Genomic DNA, 17,012 nt, shown 5'->3' with positions numbered 1-17,012 from the left:
GTTGTTTTTGTCAAGTGTTTTAATTTTTTAACTGCTTAAAAATACCAGAATTAAAACATTGATTACTTCAAAACACTCAAATAGACTACAGATTTATATACAGTATAGCAGATACAAAGTAGTATATGTACTGAGATAAGTAATATCTTGTTTGTAATGAGAACAATTACAAACAAGATCTGACAATTTGGCCTATATAACCTAGTCTAATCTAACTAGTGTAACCAATTAAGTTAGAAATTTGAAAGAAGCCAGGGTATCAGTTCCAACAATATGGCTGGGTAGTGGGATAATGCGTGAAGTCTGACCACGCTTTTAACCACCGGCGTACACTTCCTTTACTCCCTTTTGTGTGGAATCGATCCGTGGAAAGTAAGCAAGAGCTAATAGAGAGAACAGAGACCAGCTAGAAACAAGGAGAAATATTCCCTTTACTGAGAATGAGTTAGCGATAAGGCCTTCGGCGTGGTTCTGTGATGAACGCCACAACAGCCACATAAGCATTTAATATAGGATACCCAATTAGGGACAACCATGTTGTTCAATAAGGAACTGCATTCCCACGCAGCTGTCAGAATGTCAAGATCCTCTGGTGGTGAACAGCGATAACATGGTAAAAAGTGAATTTTTGCCACAGTGTCACAGTACCTATTTCCATACTATCACTATTGTGCGTTTAATAATGAAATGGCTCCTTTTCTCAGCCTCAAAAGCACTTTGTCATTGTTTACAATTGTTTGGAACATTCAATAATAGTAGCAGTGATAGTAGTAATCATAACTACTATGCTATAATAAGTACATGTACTGTATATACAGACTTAAACATGATCAGGTACTCGCCAGAAAAGGTTATTCTTTTAAAAGGAAAGAGGATAGAATAATGATTTATAAAAGGCCATTAACAAAACCCTTAATCTAAAGATTCCTATTTGAAGATAAAAAATAAACTGACTGATGGAATTAGGTGATAAACCATGCATAAATCTTTCAATAGGGCTTTGGATGTGTGTCGTATCCAAGGGGCAGTGCACAAGGAACTTAACTTACTCAGGATAGCACATTGTGAACCAGAGGCAGTGCCAAGGGTAAATATTCTAGCACAAAAAAGAATAAAAGATTGTCCATAAATAGATCTGAGACCCATTACCAGTGTAATGCCTCTACTATACTGCCTGAGGACATTGTTATCAAAACCGAGTTTCCCCCAACTCAGGTATATTCATTTGAAATGGGTAATTCAAGCCAGCATTTTTGTAGCTGTCAACTCTCTCACTTTTATTTATTGTTTCGCTCACTTGCCCATACAGCTGTAGAAGCCGATAACAAGTTTCCTCCTGTAAACTAACTAAATCTATACTGTTGCCAAGGTAACATTTTCACTGACTTCATTGTTGACAGGTAACATAATGAAAACCTGAATTAAAGATATAAATCAAAGGAGATTTATCCTGTGAAGACTGGTTTCAGGGCTGACCTATTCATTTTAAAGAACAGGTCTTATTAGTTCACAAAAATGTTTAAATGTTAAAAAACTGTAACTCATTAGCAAAGCAAGAAAACAAGGTTAAGCATTTTTTGTTTAAAATGTAGACTTGAAAATTGTTTCATATCACCCAAATTGGATTTTTGACCACATGTCAGAGCATGTAGCATATAGCATGTGAACCTTTGGTACAATATACTTGTTTTAGTACCAGTAAGACTTTGAACACAACCTGAGGCATGTCAATTTTTTCCTCAGTAAGTACAGTGAAATATTTGTTTGAAACTGTAACCATTTCATTTTCATTTTCTAAAAACTTCCCATTATCTCTGAGACAGTTAACTTCATTCTCTGTTCTTTTGCTATTGTAATAGTGAAAAAATAATAATTTATTTTAGCTTCAGTTGTTATATTTGAATTTATCTTGGTACATTTAATGCTATTAATACCTTTTTTTGACACATGTCATTGTACTTTTTCTTTTTATGGGTGTTATTATTTTTAATTAATGTAGTAAGTGCTTTGTCTTAAGACCTGGTTTTTTATACTATAGTTAACCAACATCTCAGATCCCGAAATTATTTTCTGGAATACATACTAAGCTGGTAAGAGGCGACATTCCTACTGTTTGGTTTTGTCTTATTTTGAAGGTTTAGGAGGCAGCTCCTCAGCTCTGTTTTCCCAGGTATGCCGTTTACTGGAGATGTCTATGTTCCTCAAATCCTAGGAAGATTAGCAGAGCAAGAAACCTTTAATTCTCCTCATGTCTCAAACGAAATAGCTTTACTTTTTCATTCAGAGCTAAAAGTTTTTAGAATATAGTATATAAAATGTAATCATCATATGCAACAGATAAAGAATAAAAATGGTAAAAAAAACTAATTAAATGAGAATAGAGGAGACTACTTCTACTCCAATATCAAAACAAAGGCAGTTACAGAGAAAGAGACACTTTCTGTAAAAACTTTCTCTGTAAAATTGCAACACTGCCCTCTAGCCCCATCAATCTTAAATTACAACAAAAAAAGAAAACAAAGCTCAGATCATGCAAAAATATTCCCAACCTCTTCTCATAGAGTAATTTAAAGACAGTGCTTCACACACTCTTACAGTATAACTAGATTATTATGCCTATGTGTTTCAGTGAATTTTTCCTTATCAATTTGACAGTTATGTTTCTGCAGAGCAACACTTCTCTAAATATTAATGATTTCAATAATATTTAATATTTAAAGGAATCTAGCAAGAGAGAACAACAGATATGGAAAAGAAGAAATTAAATTAATTTTACTTCTTTTTAGAAAAGGCTTCCAACCATATGAAGCTACTGTATGCTTCACCATGCTAGTCTGGTTCGTAGGCAACTGCCGGGATCAAGCCTTATACCTTTACAACAACTAGTACAAACCAAGTTCATGTTCAAGTTTATTGTCATATGTACATGAGTACAATGAAATGTGTTTGCATGTTTACTTGCATGTTTCTTCACAATATAAATGACATAAAAGAAGACATAATGTAAACATAACATCACAAATTGTTGAGGACAGGAACACAGATACAGTTGCAGCTGTAATCTTCAGCAGCATTCAGACACATGGGTTGTATGTGAGGGTAAGAGGATTTAAGAGGTGGAGTTAATGAGTCTTTGGCAGGCTGTGGGAAAGAAGCTTTCTTTGAACTCCTAAATCTTTTACCAGAAGGAAGAAGAGAGAAAATTGCATTCCCAGGGAGGTTTTGATCCTTGATTATATTATTTGCCATTCTGAGGCAGCACGTAGTGAACAGAGGGAAGTTCTGTACCAGCGATGGCCTGGTCTCCAGTAACTTCTGTAGTTTTATATGGTCATGAGCTGAGCAAGTGTCATACCAAACTAATGCAACAAGTGAGAATGCTTTCTCTTTTATATCTGTAGAAATTTGTTTGTGGATTTGTTTTCGGTATATGTTTGTGGTGACATACCAAATCTCCTCAGAAAGAAGAGGTTTCTTGTGATTACTTCATCTGTGTGATTGGACCAGGTCAGACTGTTGGTGATGTGAATGCCCAGAAACTTGAAGCTTCTGACCATCTTCACGACGGCCCCATTAATATAGACAGGAGTCTCGCCTCCTTGCTGCTTCCTAAAGTCAACAACCAACCAGTTCCTAAGTTTTGTTGACGTCGAGGTTGTTGTCCTGGCACCATACCAACAGATCCTTAAACTCTCTCCTGTACTCCATCATCAACATTATTTGTGATGAAACCTACAATGGTGGAGCTGTCAGTGAGTTTAAATATGGAATTGGAGCTGTGTCTAGTCATACAATAGTGGGTCAAGACGGAGTAGAGTAAGGGACTGAGCACACAGCACTGTGGGGCTCCTGTGGATCTCCTGTGGATCTCTGTGTGGAGATCAGTGGGGAGGAGATACTGTTGCTATTGTCACAGATTGAGCACTGCCTGTCATTAAGACATTATACTGTATCTCCCACTGCTTTGTAGAACACTATGCTAGTAAAGTAAAGATACAAGGTATCTGTTTGCCCCAACTCATCAATACATCTTATTCCCTCAAAGCAGTGACCGCTAAACTGTAGTAGGATATATAAAATAACATTTTCAAAACATTTCAGACAAGAATACTTCCTCATCTGTTTATAAAGATATGCAGACACAGTACAAGAAATGTGTTGTTGCTAAAAAATATTCTGTGCATGATGTTTTGATAGTCAGAATAAATGTTCTTTACAAGAGGTTTCAGTGTTTGAAGTGTTTGAAGATGCGCTCTTGCACACCTGAGTCACGAGTCAAACAGCAAAGCAAGGGAGAAGCAGAAAATATTTAAGCATCCATCAAATTTACATCTTAAAATACTATATTTAGTAACTATGAGACATTATATGAAAGCACATTGAAACTGACAATTTAAATAAGCACTTGGGTGTAAAATATAAAGATGTAGCTCAGCTGGATATTATTAGGCCTTGAAATCATTAAATATTTAATTTAATTATTTGACATGAATACATGTATCTTTTGTGTTTCTGCTTATTAAGGGCCAAACAGATACACTTCAGAAAATACAATTTCAATGCCACTTTATATTTTCACAAAATTAGTCTTTTCAAAATCAATTTTGAATATCTTAAAATATACAGTGTGAGACTGGAGTAGAACACAATACATCTCTTCCTTTTCAGCCTGTACTGTCAACACGAGTGCCCTTGTGAAGACTACACAAGGCTGCTCAGAGATATAATGCAGGTAAGGGCAGAAGAAAGTAAAAACATAAATCATATACAGTTAGCATTCAGACAATGGTATTTTGGAAACAGGAACACAATCAATTTAAACATTATTAAAATATCCATGGTGCATTGCTGGATATATTAAGTCTTATTTCAGCAAATTCCCAATAATCCCAACGTTATGGTTTCCGGAGCACATATTTTGTGGTTAGGCTGTATTTTCAGATAGGAGATGACAGATTTTTAGCATACTTAAGAAACCTTTGAGATAAGTTTAGTACGAGCAGCTCTAGTTAGCAGTGATAGCAGTACAAATTATAGCAGAAAAGGGATACATCTGGATGAGGATGACACTTACTGAAAGCTCAGATTTCTGTGCCCTGGAGACCCAGCGATTAATTCGTTCTGATATTCCAGTTGAGAAACTGAGATGTTTCTGTTGGAAAATAAAACAAAACTGTTTCACGTTATATGCCCTTAGTCAAACATATTAATCCATTTCTTTTCAAGACCCATGGTGGCATGAAGGGAAAGATAATATGATGAACAGAATGTGGAGATGGCAACAGATGGTATCATTACTACACTAAGAAGGGATATACATATACAGTACATTCATAGACAACACACTGCTGCATTCATGCCAAAAAGAAATCCCATTATATTGCAGTCTAGTTTATATATATAAAAAAAACATCTGCACTGGCTTGCAAAATATTTTTAGACATAGACGCAAAACATGACAAACATTTGAAAACCAGTAAAAAACTTTCCAAAATCAAAATTCCCAGCAATACAATACAAAAACTAAAACAATATATATACCAAAAAGCTATTCATAAATGACAACATACTTTAAAGAGTGTCAGAAGCTTGCACACATTATTTACACGTGCTTGTACAAGACTGTAATATACTGTACTTCAAAACCTTCAGAGGCACATTGACAAAGTACATAAACTTTATTTTGTTCAGTATATATCATTCTTAATGAAAAAGCAATCCTGCAAGAAAACCAGACATTCTGGATTATTCAAAAGTCAACATATTTATGATTTCCTGCCATTTCATTTTTTTTCCGGTGAAGTAAGCACTGCATGGTTTTGTCTGTGATGTTCCAAAGGGATTTTCTGCAAGAAAACTTAAAAAACCTTGAAACAAAATAAAGTGAATTTCCTTCGTAGGACATTTTTGTAAGAAGTGCTGTATACCTCTCTATATGCAATACGTTAACATTGTCATTCATAATTATTATTCCGTAGTTAGGTTAGTTACGACACTAATAAATGAAAGAGAGAGAGGTGAGATATCCTTCCATCCATTTTCTAACCACTAACTCCTGCTGGAACAGGCTGAGCAGTTCCTGTGGGAGTTTCAGACACTCCAAGGCCAGTGTGTCTTAGTTCTCCCCCTTCTCCTCCCAGTGGGATCTGTCTGGTATTCCTCTAACAGGTGGTGTCCGGGGGGCATCTTCATCGATTGCCCAAATCTCAACTGGCTCCTCTCTATCCAGAGCAACAGTGACTCGGCAGCTATATATATAGATGATATATGGCTGATAAAAATAATCTATAAATAGATATACAGTAGCAATTATATAGAGATAATACACGATATATAGTGATATACAGCAGCCAGCAGCTATATCACCCTGCAGCTCACATCTGACAACCTACTCGTACTAAGCAGATGTGAGCCTGGCCAGTACCTGAATGGGAGACCTCCTGGGAAAGTTAAGGTTGCTGCTAGAAAAGGTTTAAGTAGAACTTGTAAGGAAAGCTCAACCTACAGTCCAATGCCCTGGTATAGTGATGGAGACACTATACTGTAAAAAAGTATAGTTGCCGTCCTTCAGATGATATGTAAAACTGAGTTCTTGCTTCTGCTTGGTCATTTTTGGCCAGATCTCATCCACACCTGCAGCCCTGTCACTACAGATCTATGGCTGTGGCAGTTATCTCAGTCACAAAGGACGCAGCCACACCAGAGTCTTCTGGCACTGCCTCCTGAATGGAGGATGTACAGATGCAGCCAGTCAAAATGGGTGAGGTATTTCGCGGCATACCCCGGTGGGCGTGTCGCGGTATCACGATGTTCACGTGTGTCACGTGACTAACTATCCGACGTCGCCTTGTAAAACCGCCAGGGGGAGCTTAACCTCTCATGTACAGCATTTGAGCCTTTAATTTTGAACTGTGTATTACAGCATGTTAATCATCAGTCATTAAAATGTTGGTATATTTTATGAAAGCAAGATTGCTCAGTTGGACAAAAGTACACAACCTACCTTTATCAGAAATATTTATGCATCAAAGCCTTTACTGAAGATATTACTAATAGTATTAATAATGGATGACTTTGGACAAGCTGTATACTCAAAGTATAATTTCTTAAGCACATTTGTACAAGCACTTGGAATCTGTCCAAGCCATACTTTGTCAGGCATTTTGTTTTACTTCAACGGGCATAAAAACTTCCTTGCTTTTAACAGGGCGTTTCATAATTTCTAACTACGAAAATGATTTAAAATGCGACACCTATCATTCAACTAGAGCTTAAAATATCACAAGGAAAAATACACACCGATATTCCATTTCTCCCTAAACATTGTAAGTAACGTGATACCGGAGTCAACAAGCATACTTTTAGAATTTGATTAAAAGAGAATATAATATGGAATTGCGTATCTCAAGAATTTAATAACGGTATGATTAAATCCGTGTACTGCGGCAGGGCTGTGTAGGGCTGTTTCGCCTGCCTGTTCATGCGAGCTGTCTTGTAGCCTACTGTTCTAGGTGCGTGACTACCAACTGGCAGGTTGTGTGTTCAAATCCAGCTGGTGCTGGACTTTTCATTTTTATTTATTTATTTTTTAATCGCGTAACATAAACATATTACCGTATGCAAACTGTACTGTATACAGTATGTATATGTATATTTAATGTCTTAACTGTGCCCGTTTAATTGAATTTAAAAAAGTTATTTAAAACACGAACATTAAGCTGTTTACATCTTCCGCCTGAGAACAGTCACCCGTTGCTACCCAACGCAGAATGGTGATTGGCTGACACCATCTGACACCCCTCTGATTGGAGAAAAAAGACGTGCTGGTTTGCTATACATACTGTACCAGGAAGAGGATTTCTTTCTATTCAAAACGTGTATTTTAAAAGTTTAAGAAGTAAAAACCTTACAGCGTACACAGATTTCTAAACTGATCAGGATCGTTATCTTTGTCTTATGCATAATAATGTTCACCGCTCTGTCCAGCAAATTAATAATAAACTTTATTTTATATAGCGTTTTAAACGAATAAGTAATTAGATTGCTCATAAACCTAATCACTTGCTTTTTCTTTTTATTTAGGCTCAGATTTCAACTATAGATCGTATTATTAATAACCATAATAACAACCAACCAACAAAAACAACCATATAAACATAATACCAACCAAAAACATAGATAACAACCACAATACAAAATCAAATAATCAAATCATTTTACTCTCGCAAAGTCCTCCAATTATCATAATCCCGCCCCTTATGCAAAACCAAAGCTTCCTCCCATCCCAGTTTATCCTGTTTATCATAAACAAAATCCACCTCAATTTTCAACATAAAGCATTACACAAAATCAATACCTCAACACTCCATACTCAACAACGATAATTCACAAACAGCCAGAACATGTAACTTCACATTCCCAAACAGACCTAATTTCCATAGCCCTGCCCCTTATGCAAAACCAACATCCCTCCCCTGTTCTCTCTCTCCCCTGGCGGTTGTAATTGTTTTTATTTTCAAATAAATTTTAGCAAAGTCATGTCTTTTAAAAATCTTAAGATTTTTATATTTATGTCTTTATTTAGTGGTTTCATTAGTGACAAAGGCTAAACTTTCTTGGAAAAATGTCTTTTATGTAAACCATGTTTGCTATTAATTTATTCAGGGCTAAAATATGTTCATTGTCTTCTAATGAAAGAAGGGTTCCTTTCGCCGTAGTCGGGAGCCTAGCCTTTAACTAGTAAGTACTGTACTTACTGGGTTTTTGAGGGGGGGGAGGTGTCTTTCGCTGGAAATCTCGCCTCCTACTTTGAAAATACCCGTGAAACCGGTTCAATTCGTCACAGCCAGCACTCCTGCAGAGAGGGGGGTTGTACTTGCAGTGTATACAGTACACGCGTTATGCTCTTCGTTAATGTCTAAGCCGGAACATATCATTATATCTCATTTTGTATTTCTTAAAAAAAAATCGTTTTCCCAGCCTAACAGTATTGTTTTTAACCTGTTTTTAACCTTTGAGGAGCCACCTTTAAAGGCGCCATATACAATAAATTTCATTATTATTACTATTGTAAATTTGCTGGACAGAGAGGTGAACATTATTACACAGAAGACAAAAATAGCGATTTACGTTGCATTGTGTATCGTGCTGCTTTAATACAGTTTTAAATAATTGAAAGTCTAAACAGTATCAGCTTTATTTATGGGTTTTAAATAAAGGTGATTTAAACGCGATTTAAATCAATATAAATGTTTATATTGTAACGCATAGGTGACTATTCATTGTTATTAAAATGACTTAAATTCGATCATGTTGTGATATTTAGAAATATACATTTGTTTGGTGCGAGTGAAGTTTTATTTAATCTCTGAGCCATACTGATTCTTCTGGAAGCCAGTTTCCGCCAGGGAGTAAAAAAAAAAACACACTATGGTATTCTCTCCAATGCAGTGCAGTTAAAAACATACCTCTGATGCTGCTCCTAAATGAATATCGTTTATGACCATCAGAAGCTTTATGCTCCTTTTCTTTTTTCCAGTGGATTGAACAGGGAGAGGCATTTCATGATGTACTTTTCACTGGTGAAACAACAGTGGCTCTGGAACAGTTTTCAACCATGTCGTTTTATAAAAAGGGGAGATATGTACACGTTACTGAAGCTAAAAGTTTAGCCTTTGTCACTAATGTAACCACTAAATAAAGACATATAGAAATCCCTACGTTACAGACTGTATATGGCTGGTATTGGTAGTTTAAAGAAAAAATACACACCAGTATTCCACTTTCTCCCTAAACATTTTAAGCATCAGAGTCTTACATGTGGTTATTTATTGCATAATTTAATTTTGAAAGCCACTGAGACATCAGGTACTACTGTTGTATTTATGAAAAAGAAACAAAACAAAAAACATACTAACAACTGTGCCGTCCTACTCCTTAGTTAATACATTTTATTATTCATAAACAGTTAACATTGTTAGCAAAATATTTTGAATTATATTTAACCCTATTTTTTCTTTAGTTTTGTATTTAACTAATTATATGATAGTCAGACTTAATGTATATTTGAACAATGAAAATATATTTTTACAAGATTTTACATTAAGCACTTAAAATTAATATGGTTAATAATAGTAAACTGTAACATGCTGTAACAAGATCGGTTAAACTGCGAAGAAAATGCTTTCAGAGAAAATGTTTCAGGTGTGAAGAACATAGATCTCCAATGCAATTTCAACCAAACCTGTTCCCACACACCCTGCCCCCACTACCATTAGAATACACACAAACATTTTAGCGTTTCATTCTGAGCAGAAGACCCTCACACCTGAAGAGTGCTGGCTGTGACGAATTAAACCGGTTTTACAGGTTTCAATCACAGACCATGTGACATGGGACTCAGTAAACTAACAGCGCCACTGAATTTGATAATACCTAACCAAAATCCGCAATATGGAAACAGAACCTGTGTGATTGTTGATAGATGATGTATTCGTAACATTTTTTCAAGACGAACTACAACATTTAAAAAATGACTTGTATGTACTTGATATCTCTAATCAATCCACGGGTCCCAGCACAAAACGAAAGTAAAACGCATACCGTTTCGCGCTTCTTATTAGTTGCTCAAAAGTAATTTGACCGTATGAAATGCATAATATAAACCTAGAAACATATACGTGAGCAGTACTTAAGCACTGTAGTATCGGTGTTAAGACATACCTCTCAAATACTGTAAATCAAGTTAAAAATATCTCAAGACCGATTCTGGTCGTAATGAAACCATGTTTCGTGTATGTTTTCTTTTTCATCTTGAAATAACTCATTTCTAAACCCGTTGTTTATTTATTTATCCCGTATTAATAAATAATAAATTTATTTTATTATAAATATAATAAATTTAATCTAACGTTTATGTTTATTTATCCCCCGCCAGGGGAGAGAGAGAACAGGGGAGGGATGTTGGTTTTGCATAAGGGGCGGGGCTATGGAAATTAGGTCTGTTTGGGAATGTGTAGTTACATGTTCTGGCTGTTTGTGAATTATCGTTGTTGAGTATGGAGTGTTGAGGTATTGATTTTGTGTAATGCTTTATGTTGAAAATTGAGGTGGATTTTGTTTATGATAAACAGGATAAACTGGGATGGGAGGAAGGTTTGGTTTTGCATAAGGGGCGGGATTATGATAATTGGAGGACTTTGCGAGAGTAAAATGGTTTGATTATTTGATTTTGTATTGTGGTTGTTATCTATGTTTTTGGTTGGTATTATGTTTATATGGTTGTTTTTGTTGGTTGGTTGTTATTATGGTTATTAATAATACGATCTATAGTTGAAATCTGAGCCTAAATAAAAAGAAAAAGCAAGTGATTAGGTTTATGAGCAATCTAATTACTTATTAGTTTAAAACGCTATATAAAATAAAGTTTATTATTAATTTGCTGGACAGAGCGGTGAACATTATTATGCATAAGACAAAGATAACGATCCTGATCAGTTTAGAAATCTGTGTACGCTGTAAGGTTTTTACTTCTTAAACTTTTAAAATACACGTTTTGAATAGAAAGAAATCCTCTTCCTGGTACAGTATGTATAGCAAACCAGCACGTCTTTTTTCTCCAATCAGAGGGGTGTCAGATGGTGTCAGCCAATCACCATTCTGCGTTGGGTAGCAACGGGTGACTGTTCTCAGGCGGAAGATGTAAACAGCTTAATGTTCGTGTTTTAAATAACTTTTTTAAATTCAATTAAACGGGCACAGTTAAGACATTAAATATACATATACATACTGTATACAGTACAGTTTGCATACGGTAATATGTTTATGTTACGCGATTAAAAAATAAATAAATAAAAATGAAAAGTCCAGCACCAGCTGGATTTGAACACACAACCTGCCAGTTGGTAGTCACGCACCTAGAACAGTAGGCTACAAGACAGCTCGCATGAACAGGCAGGCGAAACAGCCCTACACAGCCCTGCTGCAGTACACGGATTTAATCATACCGTTATTAAATTCTTGAGATACGCGATTCCATATTATATTCCCTTTTAATCAAATTCTAAAAGTATGCTTGTTGACTCCGGTATCACGTTAGTTAAAGACTTCGAAGCTTACAATGTTTAGGGAGAAATGGAATACTGATGCTGCTCCTAAATGAATATCGTTTATGACCATCAGAAGCTTTATGCTCCTTTTCTGGAATGGTGATTGGCTGACACCATCTGACACCCCTCTGATTGGAGAAAAAAGACGTGCTGGTTTGCTATACATACTGTACCAGGAAGAGGATTTCTTTCTATTCAAAACGTGTATTTTAAAAAGTTTAAGAAGTAAAAACCTTACAACGATTCCATATTATATTCCCTTTTAATCAAATTCTAAAAGTATGCTTGTTGACTCCGGTATCACGTTAGTTAAAGACTTCGAAGCTTACAATGTTTAGGGAGAAATGGAATACTGGTGTGTATTTTTTCTTTAAAGTACCGAGACCAGCTATATACTGTATGTTTACGTTCCAAAATTAATATCGTTTATGGCCTTCACACGCGTTACAGTATGCTCCTATTCTTTTTATGCTCAGCTACTAAGATTTCCCTTCAGTGGTAAAATTCAATATCTACAACGGGCACAGTAAAGACGTTTACAGTAAGTCTTTCTACGACAGACCAACGGATCACGAGTGCCCCTGTCGGTCAACCAATCACGCACCGCGGTACCCCGTGTCATCTTACCTGCGGTACGTGTCTGTACCGCACATTTGAATGGCTGCATCTGTATCCACTGGATTTAGGAGTTCCTCAAAGTGCTCCTTCGATGTCTCATCAACATCCCAAGTCAAGGTTGACTTTTCCCTGCCCTGCCCGAGCAACATTCTGCCTTCCTCTCCTGAGTCATCCAGTGGTTGCCAAAACATCTTTGAGGCTATCCCATAGTCATCTTCCGTGGTCCCTCCAAACATCTCCCATACCCGGGACTTAGTTTGAGTGACAGCTACAGCTGCAGCCATCTGGGCCTACTCACACCTCTAAACCAAACGGCAAGTACGAATCATGCAGAATATATTTATCATAACTCACCTAGCTAAGAAAATAGGAGTCTTGCCATAAGGGCTGTCCACACCACCCCTTTATTGTGAGGATTAAAACATGGAATTGCTGTGGGGGTGTATATGGGGAGGGGGGAGAAGTAAGAGAGAGATACAGAAAGTCCTGATTTAAGACATACAGTTCATAGAGGTGAGTGGAACAGTGCTAACCTTCCTCCCGGATTTCTATAACTTTTGTTATAATAACATTTGTTATTGTAATCAGCAATATGATCATTATCATGATATCATTATATTATCATTATAATTTATTGGTCACAATAGGAGAATCAGCAAGAACTATTAGCAGTAATATTCAAACATCTATACCTGTTTTGAATTGCTAGAACTGCCTTCCACAGTAGCTCCATCCTTTTCAAACACCCCTCTTTTCCTTGCAACTTCATGTACCAGCAAGAAGAAGTCTTTCTGAGTTGCACTGGGGGACTTAATGGTCTCTGATTTCTGTCAATGGAAAAACAGAATACCAAGAAATGGCAAAAAATCATAAAAATTTGATTAATTTAAAGTAGCAGAGGAAACCTGTGGATAATATCTGTTCACCTACTGTACCTGTGCAGCCAAAGCTAGCTTCTCCAGTTTCTCCTCGATTGTGCGAGATGAGATTCTTTGCCGCGAGCTGAAGGAATTGCCAGACCACAAAGTCAGAAAACACAGTTCAGCACTTCCGCTTAATATTTGCTCAATACACCCCCACTTTGTTTTTCTTAATATAAATCTGAGTAACATTTTATGATAAACAGAATTGCTTGCATCTTTATTGCAAGTTTCTTCCCAAAGGATCTCATATCACTTTACCTATACTGTAGGAAGGAAACCACTTCTTCCCACACTGAAACAGGACCTGCCTGGGTGATACACAGTAGCCAATCTGTGATAGAAGCTCCAGGACTTAACAAATCAGGTAGAGAAATTTGTAATTACTTCACCAACTGAATGAAGAGGGAACACTTATAAAGACCAGATTGTATAAGCCCTGAGAGGAATTTACCCAGGACACTTCCTATTCTTTGGGAAAAAAGTGATGTGGAATGACCATCTAGTCAGGACCTTGGTTTAACATCTAAAATGAAAGAGTGAAAGACCTCCTATAGCACAGTGTCCCCAACCATATAGAGCCACTGGTTTCAGAAAATTCTGGTCCAGAAGGAAGAGTGCCACCTACTAGACCACCAACACCGCTCGTAGCACCAACTGATTGATTTTCTATTGAATATGTCACATCCTAGTACTGATCAGGTCCAGCCTTGCTTATAATCTGAGATCTAACAAGATCAGACTACAGTACATGGCCGTTTATACTTGTAAAACAATATATGGTTAACAATTAATTAAAATATTAATAGAGCATTATAGATTTTTGGAGCAGTGGTAAATCAGATAGCAAAGGCATCTAGTTTCTGACCGTAAGGTCCCAGGTTCCATCCCAGGTAGGGGCAAGCGATGTAGCTTGCTCTAATTCCTTCTAGATGGCTCTCAGGTCCACTCAGCCTGCTTTCCAATTGAGTACCGGGGCTTAATCCTGGCCGGAGGATGAATGCCGACCACATCACCTTCACTTCCAGTATTGGATAGTCAAGAAAAATGGTGACTTGCCCCCTATTCCCCATGGGCCTTTATGGCCTGAAAAGGGACCTACCTACCTATTACAGATTTTGAGACAGATATTAATCTTTATGGAGAAGTTTTTAGAAACTGTTATTGGTACAGGCAGCATTGTTACTACTGTACCTTGTAGCCTAATTTTCTCAGAAGATGAACAAGGTAGGGTCTGCTCAGCACTATGATAGGAGAACTCTAAGGTAAATCATTTTGCTCCTGTCAAAGGTGTGGCTGGGCCAGTAGGTGACACATATCCCCCTCAACAAGAATTTCCAAGCCAAAGTCCAGTGTGATGATAGAAGATACAGTGCAGTTGGATGTGCTACCCTTTGGGTGAGATATTAACTCACAGTCCCAAATATGTGGCTTTTAAAGATACAATAGAACTATTTGTAATCGGAGGGGAACTAAATGCTTTATTTAATTTGTTAAGTACTTTGTTAAGGACTTTTTAGAGTCCTCTTGGATGACAGTTGCACACACAAAACGCAATTAATTATCAATATTGTCAAGTGTCACTAAGGATTATTGAATAACAATTGAATGACAACTGAGCTTTTTGAATACCACTCAATACATACAAAGGAGAGTGTTAGGAATCCCTGGTGGGAAGATAAAAGGATCCTGTGTAGACGCAGGCACGGGTAGTAGATGAGGAAGGCGAACAATCCAAAACGAGAGGCAAGGTCGTGGTCCAAAGGCGTAAGGTAAGTCGTAATCCAGGGAGTACACCGGTGGCAAACAGTCCGAGGCGAGAGGCGAGGTCCAAAGTTGAAAAGGCAAAAGGGGAGTCCAATAACCAGAATAAACGAGGTACGGGAAAAACGCCAGGTAGAGATCTCAAGGAGTAGACTCAATACCGAGCAGCGGGAAGCAGGTTAAGATGGTATAAATAGCACTGCGTACCGCACGGTGGAGTGAATGCAGGTGGGTTAACTCGTGCAGTGGCGTTTGTTAATAATCACCCGCTGTTGGTGCTGATTAGATTGCTTAAGAGTTGGTCTTAACTGCCTGGCGGTCGTGACAGAGAGATGTTAAGTTTTATTAGAGGTAGTATTGCAAATAGATTTAAACCTGTGCTCGAATAGTATAATAAAATCACAAACTCAGAGGTGAACGGACTTTTCTGGGGTCAGCTAATTAAATCAGAAAACATTTGATCATCTCTTCCATCTCTACTCCCAATGTTGAAGTAAAACATCATGAATGCCATATTCTACAGTCTAGACTTCTGTCCTTGCCAGTTTATTGAAATCTGTCTTTTGAGTTCCATGTGAAAAATTTGATTAAGGCGTCTTTTTTTCACCTTAGAAATATTACCCACATTAGCAATTTCTATTAATGTCCGGTGTTGGGTACCTGATCCATGCATTTATAACATCAAAGCTTAATTTCTGCAACTCTTTACTCTATGGGCTCTCTAACACTCTTCTCAACAAGCTGTAATATGTCCAAAACTCTGCAGCTAAACTGCTAACTCACACCAGACCATGGCAGCATATCACTTGAATGCTCAGGTCTCTATATTGGTTGCCCATAACGTCACATATTCAATATGAGATCTTGTCAATGACTTTCAAGGCTTTCAATAATCTGGCTCCATCATACATCCCTTTTTACACTCCCTCCCAAAGGCTCCAGTCATTTGAGGCTGGTCCTTTGCTCATTGTACCCTGGACTAAATCACAGACTTAGTCAGTCAAATTCAAACTGAAAATGTAAATTCTGTCTTTATGATCCTGTGATTCCTTTTTGCTTATTTTTCTTATGCTAAATTTGTCTCATTGCTAAATTTGACACCGCTGGGAACTGTCAGTCACAGTGAACCTGGGTTGTTAACTCTTGGTTCTGTTAAAGGCTCAAACTAGGTACTCACACCTATTGCATGTATTGCTAAAGAATAATCTGTGTATTTTGTCAGTTAGTTGTTGCAGATAAACAGTTGTTTGTGTCTTCTACGTTATCTAGGTTTATCTACTCTGAGTCTTTACTATTGGGGGAAGCACTATTATGTTTTATCAGTTTGCTTACTAGGTGTCAACAACCAGATTTCAGAACTGTAAGTTCAGTCATTTATTTAATCTTTTTAAGATCCCTATTTATTAAAATGATCATCTTAACCTGACTATCCCAGATTTGTCCTTTATTTATAACCTCATTATTATGGCCTGTGATGCTTATTAATACTTTATAATATAATAATATTAATAATTAATAATAATTGCTTACAATATATCGCGCTTTTCTGGACACTCCACTCAAAGCGCTTTACAGGTAATGGGGACTCCCCTCCACCACCACC

General features: G+C 37.0%; 2 protein-coding genes across 6 annotated transcripts in view; both read right to left on the bottom strand.

Annotated features, from left to right (window-relative positions):
• The window catches only part of phlda3 (pleckstrin homology-like domain, family A, member 3), a 160,516-nt gene that overhangs the window by 69,725 nt on the left and 73,779 nt on the right, over positions 1-17,012 (bottom strand). The gene's annotated exons all lie outside the window — the stretch shown is intronic.
• The window catches only part of lad1 (ladinin), a 37,173-nt gene that overhangs the window by 1,627 nt on the left and 18,534 nt on the right, over positions 1-17,012 (bottom strand). For 3 of the 5 annotated variants that reach the window (XM_088639826.1, XM_088639824.1, XM_088639821.1), the window contains exons 10-13: positions 13,661-13,727; positions 13,418-13,552; positions 5,075-5,152; positions 2,084-2,208 (exon numbers count right to left, since the gene is read on the bottom strand). In XM_088639826.1, coding sequence (XP_088495952.1) covers positions 2,125-2,208; positions 5,075-5,152; positions 13,418-13,552; positions 13,661-13,727 — 364 coding nt within the window. In that variant the 3' untranslated portion in view covers positions 2,084-2,124. The remainder of the gene's footprint in view (positions 1-2,083; positions 2,209-5,074; positions 5,153-13,417; positions 13,553-13,660; positions 13,728-17,012) is intronic. The other 2 variants (XM_088639823.1, XM_088639825.1) reach the window with 2 other exon arrangements.

Source organism: Lepisosteus platostomus, chromosome 7 (assembly GCF_059453375.1).
Source record: "Lepisosteus platostomus isolate fLepPlt1 chromosome 7, fLepPlt1.hap1, whole genome shotgun sequence".
Classification (NCBI taxonomy): Eukaryota; Metazoa; Chordata; class Actinopteri; order Semionotiformes; family Lepisosteidae; genus Lepisosteus; species Lepisosteus platostomus.
The sequence above is the reverse complement of the archived record's forward strand: the minus strand, read 5'-3'. Positions and strand labels throughout refer to the sequence as shown.